This window comes from Convolutriloba macropyga, chromosome 1 (assembly GCF_964194025.1).
Source record: "Convolutriloba macropyga chromosome 1, txConMacr16.3, whole genome shotgun sequence".
Lineage (NCBI taxonomy): Eukaryota > Metazoa > Xenacoelomorpha > Acoela > Convolutidae > Convolutriloba > Convolutriloba macropyga.
This window is the reverse complement of record NC_134468.1, coordinates 58,700,283-58,723,909: the sequence shown is the minus strand read 5'-3', so window position 1 is coordinate 58,723,909 and position 23,627 is coordinate 58,700,283. Positions and strand designations below refer to the sequence as shown.

The following is a 23,627-nucleotide window of genomic DNA, read 5'->3' as shown; positions in this document are numbered from 1 at the left end:
TATGTGCCTAAGGATTTCATTGTCCATTCATTCTATAAATTGCGGCTTTTCTCTACAAAGTAAAGATCATTTAGTCAAGTATGTTATTTCCTTTTCTGATTATTCTCCCGGTCAGTGGCGCTCTCTGATTGGCTGAGAGCTTTGACCAATAGAATTTGAATATGGAGTGAAGTAGGGGAGATAGGTAAGACGGCAGGAAGTAATTGAATGGAATAAAGAGCAGAAGTGGTGGAATAATAAGACAACTGATTGAGAGCTCAATCCAGCAGATCCAGTTACACAACTTGAGAGGTTATAACCAGTTAGTTAATAACAATGGTGCTGACTAGTTAGTAATAACTACTTACTACCACTTTCCTCCTCCATTCCTCCTCTCTATCTCGCTCTCCTGTGCCAGTTATAACTAGTTAGTTAGTACAAGCAATAAATCCCTCACCTTAAATCCCTTCGCTTAATATCCTACTACCTTGCTCCCTCTCTCCCTTCACTCTGCTGGCCCAATCTCTCAAAACTCTAAACTTGTCAAAGCGACCACTTTATAGCTGGGCATATCTGGCCAAATTTAAACTGACAGACTTTTGTTTTGGCAAACAGTCAAACTTGCTTTGTAAACAACACCAAATCCAAAACCCTGTCCAGTCCAGTCTTAGCCAGTTGCCCGTTAGTTGGTTCCTCTCGCTCCTCAACATTTATCCCAAGTCCCAAAGTGATAAAGCAGCTCAAGGCAGCAAGCAGCACCACCTTTCCACTCTGGCTAGTCTCACCAGCAACAGCCAACCGACACAACTGGCTTCAAAATTACAATTTTGAAACTTCACTCTCACCAAATTCCTCAACTTTTCTTGTTCAGTCGCCCCCACCTATCAAAACTCTTCCTTCAATCTTAATCGCAATTCTGTATCTTTTTTCCCTCATTGTCTGTCCCAATTATTCTCCCAAATTTTACCACTTTTCCCTAGTTTCGTTATTCGTTCTGCTGTTTCGATCAGTCTTTCCTTTCGTTTTTCCTCACTTTGGACCAGATTTGATCAGACGTGTTCTCTTTGTCTCCACTGCCTGCGGGATTTCTAACACAGACACTCCAATTGACGGACGGACACAAGCCAACTTGGAAACTCTCAACGTCAAGTTCTTCAAAGACAGCACGCTACAATTTGACTAACTGTTTCCCGAAACTGCCCAAAACTCCAATTTACAAAGTCGAAGAGTTCTAGAGCAGCTGTATCGTAAAATTCTTTGGGTAAAAACTAAAAATAAGCTAACTTGAAGACGCACATCAAGTCAATTGATTGAAAAAAAAAACTGCAGGAACAAGAAAACAATCGAAAATATTAGCTCTCCTGGAAAACAAGGATTCAAAGATTTTTGCCTGGCCATCAGTCCAAAATGTTCAACCTAGCAGCTGCAGCTCAAGTTGCGGGTTTGGCGGCCGCATCCGCTGTCAACTCCAGTCAAACACCAATTGCCCCTCCTCCAGGGTTCCCGGGATCTTCTGTGGCTGCAGGTGCAGGTGGTCCAGTTGGTCCTCCGGGATTCCCCTCACCACATCACGCCATGTTCCGGTTCTTTCCAACTCCCCCAACCCAGCCTGGTGGACCAAATGCAGCATTCATAACTGCCGCTTTTCCGGCTGCTTTCCAAACACGCCAGAGTAAGTCCTCCTGTTTTTTTTTTAAATTAGAAAAATTGTTCAAGAGAAATCAGTTTTCCAGGTTTCATTGCACCCGTTTATGAAAACTGGCGACCATATTTTCTCGTTTTATATACTCGTTAAATTCCTTGTCCATTTTTGTTCAGTATTTTTTCTGTTTGTACCGTTGGTACATGAGAATACACAAATTGCTTAATTTTACATTAACAAATAAGTTTACAATTTCGGGCAAGTATTTGTCATGTTAAAAAATATCTGATATGCTTTTTTCTGTTCATTAAAAAATAAACACTGTTTTTCTCCTAAAATCTGTAAAATTTTAGTCATAGAAAAATTTTACAGAGATAAGCAGTGTAGAAAAATAATTAAACTTAACCAAAATTAACCATAATTAACAAAGAAAACAGTAATATTTAAGGCCTTGGTATATACCAATAGAGAAATAAGTGTTAATGGGGTGGAGCGAGGGTAGTATTGCGAATTCAATACAAAGAAAGAAAGTTTATTGAACTTAAAATGCTTCCAAACAATTGCATAGTAATGGTTTTTTCGGGTCTTTCTTGTACTCTTTAAAAAAACTGATTTCACTTCTTGTTTACACGACTGTACTACATTAATTAATAATTTTATTGAATAAAATTGTTCTGGAGAATCCCTCTCTTATTATTAATTGCGTTAAGAAGTTGTGAACTCTTATTGTTGATGGACAATTTTCTTAAACCATTCATTTTGGTTTTAATTGATCATAAGTTTTGGAATATATTTTAGAGAACTTCTTAAAGTTTTTGTAGCACCAACATGCAATAACAGTGATCAAATGCCTGTCATTGTTCTTTGTTTTTTCGGAAATATTTGAAGCGCAGAGCTTTTTCAATTGTTACTTTTTTAAAAAAAAAAAACGAGAAGCAGAAGAATAGTCTAAAATTGTTTCGAATTCTGCACGTTTGTTCTGAGAAAATAAAAAAGTTTTGAGCACAAAATGATTTGTAATTTTGATCAAATATTTGAATAAATTTTAACTTTTATAGAATAATAAAAAGATAATGTTTTAAGAAATTTTGTCGGTTAATTTGTTAAAAAATCTATTTATCAAAAAAAGTACTGCGAAAGAAGTTTATACTTCTATACCATAACTGTCCAAATGAGATGTTGAGTTTTTGCTCTTATTGTAAGGAGAATTAGCTGTCATTTCTAAGTAGATTTCATTTCAAACTAGGTGTTCCTAATTACTTGCATGAATTGCAGCTATCATTTTAATTTTTATCGAATATGCCGCTATTTCAGCAAATTTGCTTCTTTTTCAGCCACCGAGTCTGTAATGACAATCAGCTAGCAACTGCTATAGTTTCAATTTCAATTTTTTTTGAAGGAGGTTTACCAGACTGTTGTTTTCCGAGTGGGTCAGCCACTGGAGATTTGTTGAAAAATATATACAAAGATCAAAACCTTGGAAAATTTGGAAAATAATTAATTTTTATGAATATTAAATCTCGACTCCTAAAATGTTATTGGCCAATAACTCAGACTGTTCGGATAATATGTCAATGAGAAAACGATTAGCTATTGAAAAACCTTCCTTGAGTTGGAAAATGATCCTTGAGTGTCATATCAAAATAACGCACGCGTTAGCTGACAATGTTGTGTCCGTGCAAAAGTAAGCCTTTGGGCTCAAGGGGGTGCCTGTGGCGTACTCTTTGATTTTCGGGGCATTGTTGAGTTGTAATCTTATGAGCAGTTTCAAGTATGGATGAACATACAAGTGTAACTGTTGAGTTTAAGTAGAACTTAGAGAAGATCTACTTTTCCGCCCAATTACTCCACCCGGTAACCGGATTTGGGCTCAGAAAGACGGCTAGAATTTTAAGGGGGGGGAGTAACAGTGATAGCTGTGATCGGATTATTTGGAAAAGAATTGAGAACAAAAATTTTATGTGTGGGAGGATATTTTTTGTAAACCTGAGGGTTGTTTTCGGAAGTGGATGAGTGAGGGGGAGGTTAAAGGGGGAAGGGGAGGGGGTGGGTAGTGTCTCTTATTATCACAGCTGGATTGCTGTCTGTGTAATGAATGGAGCCTAGCCCTCTTGTGTGTGATGTTGAGCGAAGATGACTTCAATTGATCTAATGTAAATCAATTCACTCAACTGCACTCAGATGGCAGTCAGTTGGAAAAGTAACAGTAGTTAGTAGTAGTTATAATAATGTAGTAGTAATTAATTCCATCATTATTATCATAACTGCTATTATCTCCTCTTTGTATCTTTTATTTCCCTTTTCCACTTGCTAGTCAACCTTGATTGTTTTCCCACTCTTCTCTAGTGGATAACACTTGTATCACGTGTTGTACACACTTTTCCCTCTTTAATTCCCCGGAACTGTTTCGCCGCTATTGTTGCAGCATGACTTTGGACACTTAAAGTCCCTTTTAATGTCACTTTGTCTCAGCCCATCATCCGCCTCCTCAACCTTCCATTGATACAATTCATTTTCGAAAAAATAAGTTTACAAATAAATATCCTCATCAGTACGAACATCAAATTTTGAAAGATGCTATAGTACGTTAAAAATAGTGCGTTAAAAGATGCTATAGTGCGTCAATGAAATAGTGCGTTAAAAATAGAGAAAAGATGGTTTTGGACAGGAAATGGTAGCATTCGGAAGTCTTTCAATGCATAATAATTTTGTAATAATCTCAAATTCACACCCACTTTTTCAATGAGAATCACTTAATTGCTTTTCCAACAAGCTTTTCTGCAGTTGATAATTTTCTTATTTTCAAAATAATTGTTTCGTTTTAATCACATAATGGGACATAGCATCATCAAATCTTTGACTCAACCAATAAGTGTCAAAAGTTTTGCAATAAATATGATCAATTTTCTTTCAGAAACTAATTTTCCTAACAAATTTAATTCGCTTCGTGCCTCCACTATGAAATGTATGAATTCAATCTACTTATCTGTTTTTAATATAGCCAATGACAATGAGCGCATTTCGGTTTTCAGCTTTTTAATTATGTGAGGTGTTTTGTTTGTTGATTTTCACGGACTGGAGTGATGAGTGAAAGTTGATTGAAATAGAGAGAGAAGGATAGAGTGTGACATAGAATATTGACACATATTGGCATGACTGAAGAAAGTTGACAGATGATTTCATTCAATTTCACAGCCAGGGGTGTCAATTTGGAAATTGAGCCAAATAACCCTCCCATGTTCTTCTCCCCTGCCCCCACGAACCCGCCCCTCCAGTCATTTTAATACTCGCTTATAGAAGCATATGTCAGTTGTAGTTCTCATACAGTTGTTAGGTAGGGGGTATTATATGTGCATGCACATTTGGTATTCGAATGAGATACAAATTAAACAGATGTGTGGGCGCGGAGGGAATGACCCTGTTAGGAGGGTGGGGGGGGGGGGGGGGGGTTGAAAGCGGGGGTGTTTGGTTGAATGTGCCGTTGCGTAATATATGGTGTCTTGTTCTTTGTTGGTGTTGTAGTTTGTTGATATCTAAGTATGTGTAGTTGCTTCTGCTCCTCTGGGCTAAAATGTCGCCCTAAGCACAGCATGTTGATGAAATTGGAAATTGAGGCCACTGTTCATTTTCCATAGCCCCGAACTTTTTCCATTTTACAGTTCTTCTTCTCTTGATGTCTCCGGCAAGCTGTTATCGAGAGGGAGCTTGAACTGTTCTAGAGTTAATACTGCTTGCAATCAAGTTATCTCATCTATTGAATTAACATTGAAACGTTTCCTGTTTGTTCATTTTATTTTCTTAATCGGTTGGGTCTTTTCTGTTATTGCCCTATTGCCCCCCCTTGCACCCCCCACTTATACATGTTATAGCATATTGGTTTCATTTCAAACAATTACATATACAATTCTATACAAACGGCATTTACAATTTAATTATGCAGCTAAGTTTTGAAATTAAGACCTATATGGTAATTGAACTTTGCTTATAATGTAAGCAGACAAAGAATAATGCGTGTTTTTAATATTTTTGCGCTTTTCTTTCACAGGAATAGCTTTATGGCACTGATTTTTTTGACCACCGCAAACAAAAATTCATCCATTCGTCCACCGGTACCGGCAATTTATTATGACTAAAATAAAGTATCTCTAAGGACCAAAAAGTATTTGGGGGGTGCAAATAGACTGGCTATATAAGACGGGGGGGGGCAATAACAGAAAAGAGCCAATCGGTTTTGATAGAGTTTCTAAGAAATTGCGATTTTTTGTTTGGGAGGGGGGGGGGGGGGGGGGGGGTACCATCAATGACAATTCCTAGAGATCATTCACCAGGCTATCATCAGAAGAGAGTGAAAGAAAGAGAGAAGAAAAAGAATAGAGTGATAGATTGACAGATGTTAATCTATTTGGACAATTGACTTGGAATCTAACTTGGAATGGGGCTAGGAAATTAATTCCGGGCGAAAGTGACACTTTTCTGTTTGTCTCTATTTCCCAAAGCCACCCTCTCCTACATCCCAAATATTTGGTTAATTAATTCAACGAAACTCCCAACAAACAACCCATACCCCACCAAAGACCCGCGCCAACTTCTTTTAAAACCAATATTACCCTGCTCTCTGCTGAAATCTCTTTTGCCCATTAGGTAATTAAAATCTCTCAATATGTTATATTTTCAAAGAACAATGCACCGCTCTTAAAACTTGGAAGCTCTTACTATGTTTATAACTTGTTGCAACTGGCTGTAAGACAGACAAAAAAATGTCTAATCTCAGTAAATCAAAGGAACAAAACATTAAGTTGAACTTAAAAGTTGCGTACTATGAAAGGACACACGACAGGGTCTATTGTTGGAGAGTATTACGTAATAATTCTACCTAATCCCGTAATGGGAGCCTTGACCCCGGATAGCGATTAGGTAACAATGGAAAAAAGCTATGGATAACGGTCGAGTTCTTGGCGATAGCACGCGCATTTATCTCTTAATAGGTACATTTTGTTATCACAATCACGCTATAATGAAATGTACGGTCCTTTGTGTCTTTTTTCTAACTAATAAGTGATTGCTAATATAGCTGTCTGCTATTTTAATTTTGAGTTATTAAAAGAAAAGCAATATATTGTTGTGTCTTTCTCTTTCTTTGTTGATTTTTCACAATGTATTTAAGTTGAGTCCTCTTATTCGGTTTTAATGAGTTTGCTTTTTGTTGAAAATCAATTTTGGGGACCTAAGTGAGTATTTAGCGGGAAGGAGAGGGAGAGAAAGAAGGGTTGAGTGTAGTAGGTAGAGGGGTTAGGGGTTGGATTGGGGGCTAAGGAGAGTAGTTTGACTGTAAGAAGTCATAAGTATGATACAAAGCAAGCTCTGCTCCCTCTGCTAATCCGGGACTGGTGACCAGGGCTTGAATTGAATGTAATTCTCATTGATTTTAGCCTTGTGTTCACGCGTCAGTCAAAAGGGAATCAGTCGTGAACTTTCTGTCGATGCGTGATGAAAAAAGCGGATTATCCTGAGATGGAAATAAGGAGATATTAAGCAGGGATTTGCTCAAACAACCACCCCCAACCACCGCCACTAGCACTAACTACTAACTACACCTACCGCCCCAGTGGTAGTAATAATAATTCGTATACAGACTTAATGAAACACTATAACAGAAGCAGCAGTGCTAGGAACATTGCCGAAAGTGAATGATGATTTATATACTCAACTGACTTGTTCCCTATTCAGCGCTTTTCAATCTATCAAAAACAACAATATCCTTCAGGAACGGATTACTAAATACATTCACACGTGTGTGTGCTCACATGAGCTCAAACGTAAGAGAGTACAGCGAGGTACAGCCATCTTAGACTGTTGTTGGCTCGGTCTGAACAGTAGTAGCAGTATTAGCAGAAATACCACTAGCTGCGTCTTTCAGTAGCAAAGTCGAGGAGCAGTTTTTGTTATTAAAAGAATTGTTTGTCAGTTAAAATTAAACAAAACAAAGCAGCTGAAAAGAAAAGCGCGATGATCTTGAAATTTAATTACAAATCACGTCAATGTAGCCTTTTGTTGTGCGCTTTGCGCTACCTGTCAAAAAGTGGGCAAAGAAGGCGTTAAGTCAAAAATTTGGCTTTTCCTCAATTAAACAGAGCTAGAGCTCTCCATTCAATAAATTATAATATGACAAATGCTCAGAGAAAGACAAGAGGCAGAGAAAAGAGAAAGAGAGGAAAGAAGCGAAAAAGAGACTAAGAAATAATGCTGGGTCACAAATCAAAATACTATTATTGTTGTTTACGCAGACCCAAAAACAGCAAAGCCACCTCAATTCAACAACCAATCCCACCATCACCGCCAGTTTTGTTGATTAGCTGGCTCATTTAAGAGCGTTGAGCGCGTGATAGTGATTGTTGTGCAAGAGGGTAAAAATTGGGTTATTGAAACTGTTTCTATCTACTTTAATGTTTTTGCAGTTGGACGCCAACTTGGGCGAAGTGTAAAGTGCTAATTGGCAAACTTGGGAATGTCACAGATTCGAAATGGGAGCAGAATAGCTCTAGAAGGGGGAATGAATTAGCCTTGAGCACATGACAACATGATGTAAACGGGCTGTCCAAATTACAAATTATCACAACTTGACGCCTTCAAAGGGATACTTGAGAATGGTAACACATAAATACAGTTTCAGCCCCAGTTGAGCAAAAACTGGCTGTGCGCTGCTCGAAAAAAGTTGACACATTGGTGACGGCGATTGGTTGAAAGCAGCGGAATGATCAAACAATTGCCCGTTTGTTTTTATGACTGACCGTAACGTTACAAATAACCCGGAGCTTTGTACAAGTTTGTTTGTGATTCCGCGGATCAAAACGCCAAGTACTTCAATGTTCTTTAGATTTCATTCACCATTAAGCTATTTAATACTAGATTGAGTAGTTCAAAGTTATGTTTTACGACATTGTGGCGAAATATTTGGCAATAATTGACCAAAGAACACTGATTGACGCTGTATAGTTAAGTGGAAGGCACCCTTTTATAAATGTATTTTCCACTTATCAAAAAGCCCAATCAAAGAGACCAACTGCCGGGGGAATTTAGATTACTTTAAGTCAAGTTCATAAAGTTTGACAGAGCTAATCTGCTTGCTTGTTATAAACAAGTTCAAACCCTTTCTTCTCTTGGCTTTCCCTTTTTCTAACGTAATCTTCATCAAACGAGTTTGAGCAAGATCAGAAAGTTGGTTTGGAATTGCTTCAGGTCGTTTACCTCTTACTTAATCTTCGGCTGTGTTAGGTAATCAGTGAGAATGCGTACAACAAAAAGATCGGAGATTCTCTTTGAAATTGATCCAATTGGATACTGAATTTAAACCAAGTGTGAACAGGAACAATTTGATCCTAATCAAAATACCAGTCAAGTACCTGTTCACGCCCTGTCATAATTCATTCACTCGTTTTTGTCACATTTAATTCCACCAAGCAAAACAAACTTCATCTTTTCACGTGTTATTAATTAGAAGGAGTTACACAGTGCATAAGCTGAATTAACTTTTTCTTTGATGTGGAAGCTGTTCACAATTTAGCGAATTGAAAGTAGCGAAAGAACGGCTAAATGAATTCGCTGTTAGAGTTTAACTTGACCAAAGTTTAATTAGAAAGATGACAGTTGAGTTTGCTCAACTTTGCCAACCGTCTCCCTCGGGCCACAATATAGGAGTCATTTTTCCCACTTTCTCTTTCAATGAACAAACAATAGCCCATCTTTTGAGCAAACTTAACTTGAGAGTTATTGTCAAGTGGAAATTAAAGGAAAAGTGAAAATTTCCCCCCGTCCTTTTGCCTTTTTAATCTTTCCGTGATCTTGGAAACAGTAAAAGTTATGTTTCTTAACAGGGGAAAAGCAAGTATTCACTGTTTAATCTACGATCTCCCTGTATTTGCAAAACTTTTCGGAGTTTTTGCCTGAACATAAACAAGCGGGTAACCAGATTAAAACTTGGTCATAAACCCCTGATTATAAACTAAGACTACCCAAAGCAAAAACCACAGAACAATGTTAGCTTGAAAACTCTCCGAGGTAGTTTGAAGTTGATCCCTCTCTATAAAGCAAATGCAGTTTTTCAGTGATGAGCTCTGACTTGTAACAGAAACCCAGTTAAGGGAAGGGCTCTGCAGGGTGATCGTCTGGGCCTAAATTGGAATAAAAAATTAACTATCAACTTTGCTGTCACTTTTGACATTAGTTGCAACAGTTCAACACTGCAGCCCCTTTCCCTCACAGCTGGCCCAGTTCACCTAGTCTCACCCGTGCACTAATTAGCCAGCATCAAATTAGCCCAGTTATGCCAAATTCAACCTTCATTAATTGCTTTCCCCGCCTTCCTGAACAAACAACAGAAAGGGGTTAAATGATTAGACATCCCAATTTCATTAACATACTGCTCGGATAAAAATCAAGTTAGTCTACTTGGCAAAAGTTTATATAAGAAGCATATCAAGTTTCTGGCGATATGAAAATCGAAGCTTGATTTGTTTTCGACGAAAAAAAAATGAAAATGCACCTCGATCAATCCATTTCCACATAAATCTGAACTGTGACAAGAGCGTAGTTCTGAATGTAAAATTGCTCCTATTATAAAGGGAAAAATGGTAAAACCAAATGAGCTATTGTTTTGTTTCAGAGACGCGCGAGCTAAAACAATGCCTGATTTGTGGCGACGGAGCAAGTGGATTGCACTACGGCATCATCAGCTGTGAGGGTTGCAAAGGATTTTTCAAGCGCAGCATTACCAACAAGAAGATGTACAAGTGTCACGGAGGAGCAGGACCAACAGCAACCTCCCATGCTGGTGGTGGTGTGCAAGGTGGTGGGGGTCACTGTGTGATGACACGCAGACAGCGCAACAGATGCCAGTACTGCAGACTGTACAAGTGTCTCAGCAGCGGAATGAACAGAAAAGGTAGGACATTACTCTTTTTTCTTTTTTTTAAAAAAAACAACATGAATTCCTCAAAGCTGTCGAAAATCAACGCTATCGAAGACAGATGTAATATTTTCTACTACCACTCTTGATCAACATTTTTTTGGTTACCAATCGAATTTGCTTGTTGTTTTCAGCAATCAGAGAGGACGGAATGCCTGGTGGACGGAACAAGACAGTCGGGCCCACAAACGTAAGTCATCTACTCCCACACTACAGTCAATTACTTAATTAAATATGTAATGAAGTTTTCATTTTATTCTATCATTTTAATCCATTGGAGGGTTCATGAATTTTCCTCAAATAATTTTTGATTGTATTGAAAACTATTTTAAGTTAAGCTAGTTGTAATTACATTTCTGACTTTTTTTTATCAATTGCCGAAATAATTTTAATAGCAACATTTAAGCATATTTTAGTGAATTTAAATTTTCTGGGAAGAATCATTGGCTAATATGAGAAGAATGCTTGTTTTTCAGCTGTTACATCATTAAAATATTTGGTGGAGTTGTTTGCCACCATCGATTTACGCAAAACACTGAAGAGATTGATTGCCTCTGCTTCTGGAACGGCTCAAACTGCTTTGCTTTCCTAAGCATGAAAAAATGTTTCAAACAGATTATTATATGATCAGCCAGACGTAATGTGTTTTGACTAGCGCAGGAAAACTGTCATCGGTCGAACAAATAATTGTTATCAAATTTTTGAAAATTGCGCTGTAATTGTTCAAAAACCGTATCTGGCAGATTTCCAGAATGCAGCCACAATAGCTTCGTAGATCTGAATTTTTAAACAGATAATGAAAAGAACAGACTGGAACAGAGAAAATTTTCTTTTTATTAAGTGCCGAGAAGTTATATTTTATTTGAGAATCTGTTAAACTTATTGCCGCTTCTATTAACTGCTCTCATATAATCTTACATTTGTGTGCCATAAACATAAATTCAGTTGACCTTATCGTTCTGATTTAAAGTCATTTTGAAGGCGAGGAAAACCATTTTGAAAGTGAGGAACTTCTTGAGGGATCAAATATTTAATCACGCGAGTGAACAAACAACTCGCTTCTATTAAGAGTGAAAAATGGCGTCACGCACGCAATTAAAAAATAAGAAAATGTGGCTGAAAATGCATTTGCGCCAACTGAGAAGCGCTTCACAACATTGCAAACTGGTAACCCCTCGTAACGGCGACTTTTGCAAAAGTGTCAAGGGCCAGATTTCACGGGTATGATTTGAATAATAATAAAAAATTAATTTGAGGTGATTTTGAATGTGAAGGCAAGCCTATACTATAAATTACAGCTTCTACATTGTGAACTGAACAATAATAATCCATTTTAACTAATTTTTTCTACGCGGAAAAATTTTTGGAGAGAAACTGCTTTAAAATTTCACTTTTTCGTCGATTTCTTTTTTTTAAAAATTTGTTTTTGAAAGCATTGATCTGCACTTTTTACCAAATCAATCAAAATTATCTTAGAGGAAGGAAGTTTACTTTCAAGCGACTCGTGTATCAACCACGTTAAAAATTGAACAATTCGGTGCTAATAAAAGAAAAAGTAAAATATTAGAAATTTGTCTACCCTCATTGTCAGCAAAATATAACATAATTGATTTTTTTGTCTTCATTTTTTTCAAATCTTTAGCCACATTATTATATGCAGTTGTGTCCAAATTTTCATTTGATAGGCCATTATTGCCATATGTTAATAAAAACAATTGTAATGTAAATATTTTTCCTCAAACAATTCGAGGTAGGTAAGGCGACTTGAATCATTTTTACGACTCGAAGAGTATTGTGTTTCTATTGCTTTTTTTCATTTTTTACAGGAAATAGTTTTGTTCAAGCGGCATTTTGACCCAAAATCCAAATATATGAGCCCACTGTTAACGGACTTCTGCTGAGCTAGAGGATTTTTTTGCTGCTGAGCGAGATAATCATGCGCAGTGTTTATTGAATGACTTTTCGACTTTGAAAGTGTTTTTGACTGAATGCAGCATATAGATAATCGTCGTTAGTCGTTTTTCGACCAAATGGCCTGCTTTTTTGTTACTATGCTTTTTGTAGTCAAAATTTTTAACCTATGCTGTTTAATATGTAATCCTCTGAATTTTATCCAACAGTGATTTTGAGAGCCTAACAATAATTTTCATTTGTAGAAGGTGCACTTATTTCTATTTTTCTTTTATTTTTTTTTGCTTTTTCATTGATTTATTTTTCGGACGTTAAGACGATAAAGAGTGCTTGTGGGACCTTCTTTCTCATAATTCATGCCTTAAATGCCTCTTTCCAACAGGATGTATCATCGTTTTTGTAAAGTTGTACACATGATAATCAATTTTTATGGCCAATTTTAAGCCAATTTGTTAAGCCAATTTTTATCCGTTTTTCTGTTTATATTTTGACTTTAGCCAGCGCAAACATTAATTTGCACCATTTGGACTTTTGTTTTATGAATAATAGAATTGTGTTTTGGCGTTTAGTCTTTCATGTTCAAAAAAACATTTTTTCATTGGTGCATTTTAAAATGATAAAAGTGACTGTTCATTTTTGCAAAAATAATTTAGTTGTTCGACTCTTTGCAATTTGTTTTCACTTTTTATCTGCACAGAAGGTTGACTGTTTAGTTTTGATAAGCATCGAATGCTAAATAATTTTTCTACTTCAATTTTTCTTATTTTTTTTCTACTTCAATTTTTCTGATTTTGTTTTTACTTTAAAAATTCTAGGATTCCTTTCGTTTGTGCAGTTGTACAATGTATTCAAGTTCTCCAGATTCTAACATGTATCCGTCTAGCATTCTGCTGAGACCTGCATTTTTTGCTCTACCTTCATCTCAATGAAAAGAGTAAATGATTTTAGCTGATTTCTGAGGTGCTTTTACTGCAATTTTTCTCACGTGTTTTGTTGCATTTAATTTAATGCAGATTTTACTGGAAATCCGGTCACAACTTTTGAATGGCTGTTATTTTCTGCGAATAGTTTTTCTGCCTCAGTTTTAACATTAAACGATTTTATGTTTCTGTTTTTTTTTGCGTTTTTGGTATTTATCAGTATTAATTTAACTTTTGCAATTGAATGCACCCATTTCGTCTTGAAAATTTCCAACAAGAGAAGTACATCTAACTCTTCTCTCGACTGCGGTAACACTTTTTTCATGAGTCATTAATTACAGTTTACTTAGTTGTGGAAACATCAATTTGGATTCTATTTTTAATATCTGCCTTGTGATTTCACAATAAATGTTTTTTCGCGCAGTGTTGCTTTTGAAATTCTAGAAATTTTAAGCTCGTACCATCAATTCATCAATTAACTCAAGACAATTTTAGCCCTGAAGTTTTTTGAGCCTGTCAGTATATGACTATTCTACGAATTTTGGTCTTTTCTGAAAGTTATCAAATGCTTTAATAAAATGAAATTTTGCAGTATTAAAATCACAGCTGGTTTTTTATTCAAATTGTGACTTACACATCTTTTGCATTATGACAACGTTGTACCAAATTTTGTGATCAAATCTACTGATGCAAAAAATGCTGTGTTAAGACAGAAAGTAGTTGTTTGGGCTGCAAATAGGATTTTCTGTAAAGTTCAGCTGCTCTGAGTGGCTTCTGAAATAGTTTCGGCTTTTTTTAAATCTGTTAATTCTTTTTTTACAGTTTTTTTGGAGAAATTTTGATGGCGCCCTTGAAATTAATTTTTTGGCCGATTTGCTGAATTAAAAAAAAATTCAGAGAAAAATTAGATTGGACTTTTGTTCATGCATCTTTGTGAGAGAGATCGAGAAAATTAGGTGTTAAAAATTTTCCGATAAGGTAGCGATTTGTTTAACCACCTATGGCCATCTAAATCTAACGTTTTTGATCAAAGTTGATTTTTTCCTCTTATCTAAGCTAGTAGTAGTACTTTTTCATTGTTTTGTTTCAGCTTGAAGGTTTAAAGATCCTTTGGATGCAATTTTGAGCAGCTTTATTTGCAGTTTGTTCTTGTATTGTTCGTTTTTTTTACAGAAGCTGTCGAGTTTTTGTGGTTGATCTGCATTTTTCTACTCCTTTTGATTATCTTTATATCTGCCTATTTTCGTGTTTTAAACTTTTTTGCCTATATCTTTTTATTTTAAACTTCTTGCAAACGTTTCTCTCGGATTTCATCTGGTGATTTTCTTCAGGTAATACCGAAACAAATGATACACGTTTGTTTCAATTCAGGTGTTTTGTGGTTTCTTTTTAGTTGTTGTTAAGTATGTCTCTGAAAAGAATTGGTTGCATCACTGTTCGATTGGGAGAATTTTTAAAGCGTTTTCTATAACATATTTTGTGAAGTACTGCGTTACCATTTTGTAGTTATTTGTCAAAAAATGCGATCTTCCCTATTTTTGCTTCCCTTTTCTCCGTTTTCTCTGTATACTGTTTCTGTTGTTTTTTCTATCAGTTGGTAGTAGATTGTTGGATGATATTTATTTCTATTGCACGTTCTTCTGCCAATAGTTGCTTCGGAGTTGCAACTTAAGAAGACAATTAAAATATTTTGTCAGTTTGTTATCAGATTTGGCTTTTTCATGTTAATTTTAATCTGTTATTGTTTCCCAATGGTTAGTGTTATAAAGTAGGGCTGGGGCCTAAGTTAATATCTACCTCGAGTAGGTTCCGGAGTCTTCCAGTATATTTTTTTAACCATTTTTTGTATCAGTTAATATTTTTAACTCTAAGATTAACAGAGTTGCGTATTTGCTTTCTATACAACGTTCACGAGAAGTTGTTAAAAACTATTCAGTTTAGCTGCATTTTGCATTTGTATTTGTCAGTAATTGATAAGCATATTTTATAGGTTTATTTTTACTACTTCAAGAGCAAAACAAACAAACATAAACCGAAGCTGAAAAGTGCTGAGCAGAATGTGAGTATAACAGAAAAGTGAATGAAAAAATGGTGATCAGAAGTCACAAGTGTGAAAAAGGATGTGTTCATGTGTAGTAGCGAGATAGATGTATAGTGGTGGGATGGTTATTGCTTTGACTTGATAATAGCTGCGTGATCAAACGGAGAAAGTTATCAAACTTCAAACGGTGTAATTGGAACGGCGAGGCTGTCAAGTTGTTTAAACAAAGAGAGTGGAAAACAAGTCTGACATGAACAAGCCACATAAACCTAATAAGGTCACCTCTTTTGTCACTGTACAATTTACAACTTAATACTTAATTATTATATATCAAAACGCAAAACAAACTACAAAAAGTCACCACAATCCAACACTGTTAAATGCTAATATCTCATTTTAGCATCTAAGTCGTTAAAAAACAAGTGGAAAAAAACTAATGAACTCAGTTGAAAAACCTACGAGCATAATAACTTCGATCATCTAGTTATTCGAAACAATGAAACAAACAGAACTCAGGAAACAAAGAAAAACGAAGTCGTCTACAGGTTGCGTTGATGCCTTGATTCTTACTTTCGAAAAATATTGAATCACTATAGTTTGATTTAACATCAATTTGAGTAAGATGCAAAACACTTTCCGGTGCCAATTTCCCTTCAATACGGAACGCGCTTAAATTTTGTGAAAATGGTTTCCGCAAAGCAATTAAAAACCTTAAAATGAGAAATAGGATCAAATAAATTTGAAATGTAGTTGCGTTCGGCTGTAAGGGAATTTCACACAATTTTAATCCTTTTGTGGCTAAACTTTTTGATTTAATGTTTTTAAGATTACGAAAATGAGGGATTATACTGAAATTAATCTGCCGCACAATTCTTTGTGGAATGCGCTTCTGTCAAACTCTTTTTGCGATGGAAAATAGTTTTCACTCGTCAAATTCCAGTTTATAAGTGAAAGACACTGACTGGAATTTCCATACAGGGCACCGCTTTTCCATCCGCAAAGTTTGTAAGTGTTTCACACGCACAATGTATTAAAATAGGAATTGTGAAACCTGGTAATAAGAACGGGTAAAATCTGGTAATAAGAACGGATAAAAATTCGGTACCGGTATATGCCCATTATGCTTTTCATTCTATTACGTACTCTTTTTAAGTTTTTCCTCGACAGTATTTTCTTCTGACAAAAATATCCAATTGTTTATAATTTTGCAGCAGATAGTTGAAAGACATTTATTGCTTTAAAGCATGATAAGGCTCATTTCGTAAAGTAATCTGTATGTAGGCGGTTTCTTTAAAAAAACTTCTAGAAATAAAAAAAAAATTTAAAAAAACTTTAAAAAATCCTAGTCCTTTTCTCTGGAGATTTATTTCTCCTAATTCTTTCAAAATCATTAGGAAAATTGAAAAACTTGAAACAAGTACCCATGTAGGTTGTTGGTCCTACTAAGTAAGGTGTAATCATGAGATTAGTGAGCTTGAAATTATAACTCAGTTAGTAAAGCAAGCAAAAATCCGCAATGTAGAACAAGTTTTCAAATCTTTACAAAGCGCATATTGTTTTTGCTACTCATGATCTTTTTGTTCTCATTTTTTCCTTGATATTGAGCTCGCATAGTAAAATTTTTTGGGTTGGTCTTTTTATGCTGCCATTACAGTTAATTTTCACTGACAAACGCGTGAGATTTGAGTGACCATTTTTTCGAACAAGGCCGACATTTAAATTTTTTCTTGAACTAATTTTACCACAGATGGCAGGTTGGGTGTCTCTTCTGGTGATATCGCTAATTATAGATGGATTTGCTGGTAGCACAGATCATGATGACGTTTTCTTTCGCAAATTGTACTATATTTGATCTTAAGTTTATCGAACAATGCAATATATCCAGAGAATGATTGATTTGTAAAAATTTGTCGTAACTGGGCCCATTTCTTTAAATTTTGTCAACATTTGCTGAAGTTTTGCTGGTTGAATCAACTTGGTACAATAGTTGGAAAGTTTCTGGAAAGTTTCCCGACTTAAACCTACGATCAAAAGCTCACGAAAATTAGCAGTTACAAGCAAGGTGCGGCTTAATTTATGTCAACTGCACAAAACTTGGCATCCTCTCTGCTTAAGTACTTGGCAAGCACAACCAATGTCTACGCTAAGAATACGAAGAATGTCTTCGCCGAAACTTTGTTTTTTTTAAATAAATGACAATAGCAATATTTTCACACAGGAAAAAAAAAATAAGAATAACAAGTATACGGGCGGAAAAGACAAATTTTACTTGTTCTGAAACGTCGAAAAAATCAGCGATGCTTATTTTTAGAACTAAAAGTCTTCGGAAAATGGTTGTAAATAGTTTTTAAAACTACGTTACTTAAGCTATATTTCTTTTTAACAAAGATGATTTGTGTAATATATTGCTGTGTGATTGCATATATAACCAATTTGATTAGCAAGGTTAAACTTGAAAACTCTCATCTCGAGCCAGCTCTGCCGTAAGCCAGTGTGAACAGTTCTTTAAGTTTACTTGAAAACAAATCAAGTTTACTGATGCTCTTATATTTGAACTTCGTCTCTTTTTATTCAAGATAGTTTGTATTTTAATACGATCAGTGACGTTTATTTGATACTTCTTTAAATTGCTGTACGAAATTCTTTACAAATCCCTTTTAGAACATAGGTTGATCTATTGGTTGGTATGCATTTATGATCGCAAAATTTAATGTTTGATTCTTTATACTTTAAGCTGTAATACGCTTCTATGGTTTTGGCAAATAAAACTACAATTAATCTTTTAATTTAAATTTTTCAAATAGTTTGCACAGATTTTGTGAGACGCCATTTATGTTGGCTACGTTTCCTTCAAAATGTGGTTTTGGAGACAGAATTAAATTGAAAGATGTCACAGGAAGAATTTGGTTTGAGTTTTGAGAGACAACATAGAATAAGTATCAACTGCAAGGCTGCGAAAATAACGATTTAAGCTGCTGAATGAAAGGTAGTTAGTTAGTTAGTTAGTTATAAGCTGTTAGTTAGTTATAGCCAGCACAAGTTAGTTGAGTTTGGCGTGTGATTGTCAGGTGTGTTGTTTGATTGATTGAGGGGGGCTGGGACGTTAAAGAAAGAGGCAGTTTTGATATTTAGCAAATGAGAGACAGCATTTTTGGTTAATTGAGTCTCGATTGTGTCTGCGGGGTCTTGGATACTTCTGCTGGTTATCGAAATAAATCTCCGTACTTCTCAATTCAAATCCCTTTCAATCCTATCCACAAACAACCAACTATACCAATACTCTTTTAAGCCTAAAATGTCCTCGATAAAATAAACTAAGAAAAAGTACGAGATGCTATAATATACTATTACCAAAATAACCGACCAAAAACTCATCTAGCAGCTCATTATCTAGCAGCGAAAAAAAACAACCGTTTCTGTTGTACCAAGATTCCATTTCTATTTAAACAAAGTTGTTTATGAAAGACCTTTATAATTCTAATGCAGAGTTTAGAAATTTGCATGACTAACGTTCGCGGATTTAAATAAATGGGGTGTAGGCTAAGGAGAGCATTCTGTTAAGTTATAACTAGTGACTAGTTATGGAAAGGGTAGTGGTGGCAGTGTAATGGTTAGTAAGTAAGTAGTTTTGGTGCTTTGTGGCGGGGTGGGTTGTTTTTGTTTCGGTGAGCCAGCCGCGAGGTCATTATTAACATTCATGAGAGTGGTCCAAGGCGCACTTGGAGTTCGCAGTTGTTCAGTCTGCGTTCACGTTGAAACATTTGTCCCAATCTGTCATAACAGCCCAGTCAATCAACACAAATGACAGCCTCAAACGGTACCCAGAACCCAACCACCACTACCACCACACTACACCCGATCTAGCTTTAATGTACCAGCAAAATCAAACCATATATATATATTCTCTATAAAGCACTGTCAATCCTCAAAATAACATACCAACCAACAGCCTTCGCCCCCTCCCCACCCATTCCTTAAACACCCGTCTTTTAAACCTCTCTGATACCAGCAGTCCACTTTGAGCTAGAAATGCGTATTAATGTTAATAGTAATCATAATAATAATAACTAACTATGTTTTAATAGTACTGTGTTTTAATAGTCTTACTTATCCCTCACCAAATAACTTGGACCGCTCTATCTCAGTATATTGGCCCCCTCTCAATAAGTGTCCGGTAGTCCATCGTAAATGTGTCAATGGGGACACCCGGCAATTAAATCCCCCCTCTTTTCCCTCCTTCAAGTCCCAATTCCCAAGTGCAAGTTTAAACAGACAACCGCATTCAACTTTCTCTGCAACCACAGAAACTATGTTTAAATTTAAAGAACTTGTCAATTCGTATAAAAGTTGTTGTTTTAAGCTGATTTCAATCTGAGTTTCCTTCAAACTTGACCACTGATTGTAGAAACCAAACCTAAACTAGTGAGGCAAAAGTTAAAGATTTTGTTTGGAATTTATGTTTACAAAGACGAGCTTTGAAGAAATTGGAAAAAAACTTCCAATAATAAACAAAAGCTAACCTACAAGCGCAGCTACTTTCAGTACAATTTGAATTCACCGTGCTAATGATTTCGATGTTATCAAATTTTTGTATAAGCAAAAGTGTAAATGATCAGTATTAAAATTAGAATGTTTTTATTGTAACAATATATCCAAAGATTATTGTTTTCTTTTCCTTTTAGCTGAGTGAAAAGGAAATAATGCGAATCATGACTGGAGAGGCATTCCTGGACAAGGATTGGGATTGCCCACCGACACCACCCTCGGCATCTACAACTACATCCTCCGGCACCCAACCCCCTTCTCCCGCCAGCAGCACAACTGACAGTCCCATCGCAACATCCTCACAACAAGTAAACAACAATAATAACAACAACAACCCACGACAAGAACAGACACAACAGCAAAATAGTAGCCAGGAGTCACAAATTGCTTCGAGTCACAAAGTCAAGTTGTCTCCAGTAGCTGAAAGTCACAATTCGTCTCTTTTGAAGAGGACTCAAATTGAAATATCACCCACGCGGACTGAACTCGATAACGGAGCTTTTCCTTCTGTTCCGTCACACGAACACCAGCAATTGACCAGTAATCTTTTGTCTCCTCAAATGCCAACGTCTATTGGGACAAACATCACTCTCGCTAACAGCACTTCGGCGCCCTTTGGGTTCAACGGACTCTTTCCACCTTCGGGATTCCCGTCTTTTCCCAGAATTCCAAATCCAGCCTCCGATTCTGTACAGTCTTTTAACTTTACAAATCCCGCCGCTGCCGCGACCCTTAATATGCACAACCACCTGAGAAACACAAACAACCTATTCTACAACTCGAACGCCGCAACTGCCGCTAATTGGCACAGCTTACTCGCTTCAACATCATTGGCCAGAAACTTCTACAACTACCAGTCACTGTTTCCCAATTCTGCCGCTAGAGGGCTACCCTCAATCCTGCCACCACTTCCACAACTCCCGTCATTCCTCGCATCGACCGCACAACAAAACAGCACAGCAGCTGCAGCTACATTCAGTAACCATTTGCACAGCTTCGCACAACCACCCGTCAGCAAACGAGCACGTCTGGAACTTGACGACAGTGACCCGAGGATAACTGAAATTACCCCCAATGCAGACGACAAAACATCGCCGACTTCAACAGGTGGAAAATTTTCCCCAGTTGCAAACGAGCACAAGATAGCCAAACACGAAAATGCGTTTGATAATATGGAGTTGGTTCCAGACTTGCTTTTATTCCAGGAATTGTCCCAGAAATTGATGAGCGTTTTTGAGAAGATTCAGTCAGCCGAAATCGGATTCCCAGAGCTCAGCAGTGTTCTCAACTTGATTGTGAAACTGCAGGTATGTAATAAACAAAGCAGAACTGAACTAACTCTCAAGGTGAAATAGTGATCAAAAACCGAGCTGCTAGTTCACTCTATCAGACTTACAACGACCAGATTTGATCATAATCGAATCATTTTGATAGAAAAAAATGTCAACTTAGTTGGGTGAAATCGGTGATACAATGCTATCGAAGGATTGGAACAATAAATATGAGCGTTCATGATTTAGGTAGAAGTATACACTTGTCAATTTAAGTGATAGATGCGTTTTGATGTGAATCATAAATTATGTATTAAATTCTAAACAACATTGTTCGTTCAAATTAGGATTTTATTGTTTATGTTTAGAATGAATGGATTAGCAAATTCCCAGAGTTCGAGGACTGTTCCTTTTCGTCATTTGGAGAAGCATCTTGGATTGAAACAATGACTTTCTGCGCTATTCAGGAACCCTCAGTTGTGGACAGATTAGTGGCCCTCGCTCACAACCCCAAACTAACCGACCTTCTTGTGGTTAGTGTAGCATTTAATCAATATAATTCAATCTTATTCTGGTCAACGCTATAAACGCAATGCTATTAATGCAAAATTTTTTGCTGAAATTTATTGACTGAAACAATAAATTTCCCATACACTGAAATAGCTTTAAAAACGGATGCGAGATATCTCACTAAAAGTCTGGATTTTTAACTTTCACAGATCCTAAAGAGTTCGGGCGGAATTTTTGTGTTCAAAGAAATGACGTATTACCATAGCATATTGGTAAAAATTGCATATGCCTGACCAATTAATAAATTTCTGAATATACTAAAGAGAATGCTTACAAAGAGAATGAAAAAAAATGGCTTCGTGGGAGAAAACTTTCGATACGTTTTAGCAATCATGTCCAAACTTGAGCGTAGTAGTGGAGAGTATGAAGCGGTGTGCTCACAAGTTCTCTCAGCTTCAGATGAGTGGGACAGAGGTGAAACTGTGCAAACTAGTCAACATCGTACACAAAAGCATAGGTTGGTCAAACACAATACCTGCTAATTGTTGCTTTATTGAAGGCTTTCTGCGCTAAAACAGTGAAAATTTAAGGAAGTTTTCCCCAAGTCAATGAGTTGGCGGAAAAACACATAAAATGTGCGGAATGATAGTATCCATATGAACTGTTTTGGGTCTCTTGTTTCCGTTTCTATTTTGATCAATTGATTTAGTCAATACTTTTTGAATATTTCAAATGTCACATTTCATAGCAGTTACATTTCATAACTTTAATTAAAGCAGAATTTTTAAGCCGAACTGTTATTTCACATAACAAAAATTGGCAAATATCAACAGAGCAACCATTTCAAACTGAACAATGTTAAATACTTTTATTTCCGACAATCTACTATAATTTGGGATGCTTTTGTTTAGAAAGTGTATCGTCTGCATCAGAAGATGACGTCACTAATAACCAAGATGAGACAAAGCAAGACTTGGACAACCTGCACAATGCAGTGGTTGCCAAGTTACAATCAGTCACCTGCAGTGCAATCAACCCTCCCACCAGGTTCAGCCAGGTCCTACAACTCAACTACGAGGTCAAGTCCCTATCTGACAAAATCCACTCCACATTCCACCAATTCCACCAAAACTCCACATCCACCTCACCTGATGATTCTCCAATGACGTCTCAAATTGTTCAGCTGTTTTTCACTATACTCTTGAAGAGCAATAGTTTTAATGCAGAAAACAATAACAACTCTGAAGCTATATAAAGATACGTAAACTACAAACTCAATGACATTTAAGCACAAATAAGTTTATTAGAGACTGCTTTTGATTATTAATTTTTTATTTATTATTAATTTTGTGTATTGCAGAATGCTTATTTATATATATCACGCGCTTATTCCATAATATAACGCTTCCAGAATTACATTTACTCTTCAAATTTTCTATTTTTAAAGACCTGTTATTTGGCTATAGTAAAAAAAACTGACAGAGAAAATTCGATTTATATATAGTTTCAGCTATTAAACTATAGTTTTTGGCAAGTTAAGTAGATCCAAAAACTGTCGCAAGAGCTCAGCAAAACAGTTAACAAAATGAGAACAGAAAGATTTAATTGCTTAGATTCCAGTTGTAACAGGGTGAAGTTTTTTGTAGATATGATAAATGGCGAGAACTCGGCCAATTAAACTATTGCTTGAAAATCTGGTGAAATTTCTGCGTCAAAGACAGACTGTGATTATTAGCTGAGTTTATTTAGGCAATAACAGCGTTTGATTTTAAATCAAACATAACATATGTTATGAAATATGTTACGAAAATAACATATTTGTTTACAGAAGTATAAATAAACAAGC

General features: G+C 36.2%; 1 protein-coding gene across 2 annotated transcripts in view; it reads left to right on the top strand.

Moving 5' to 3' along the window:
- Positions 1–23,227, top strand: part of LOC142340894 (uncharacterized) — a 38,029-nt gene extending 14,802 nt beyond the window's left edge. The window contains exons 1-7 of one of the 2 annotated variants that reach the window (XM_075391675.1): positions 224–1,651; positions 10,281–10,559; positions 10,718–10,773; positions 20,138–21,307; positions 21,640–21,804; positions 22,169–22,298; positions 22,693–23,227. In XM_075391675.1, the coding sequence (XP_075247790.1) occupies positions 1,387–1,651; positions 10,281–10,559; positions 10,718–10,773; positions 20,138–21,307; positions 21,640–21,804; positions 22,169–22,298; positions 22,693–23,036 (2,409 nt within the window). In that variant the 5' untranslated portion in view covers positions 224–1,386 and the 3' untranslated portion in view covers positions 23,037–23,227. Of the gene's footprint in view, positions 1–223; positions 1,652–10,280; positions 10,560–10,717; positions 10,774–20,137; positions 21,308–21,639; positions 21,805–22,168; positions 22,299–22,692 lie in introns of those variants that run through there. The other variant, XM_075391669.1, reaches the window with a different exon arrangement.
- The last annotated feature ends 400 nt before the right edge of the window (positions 23,228–23,627 follow it).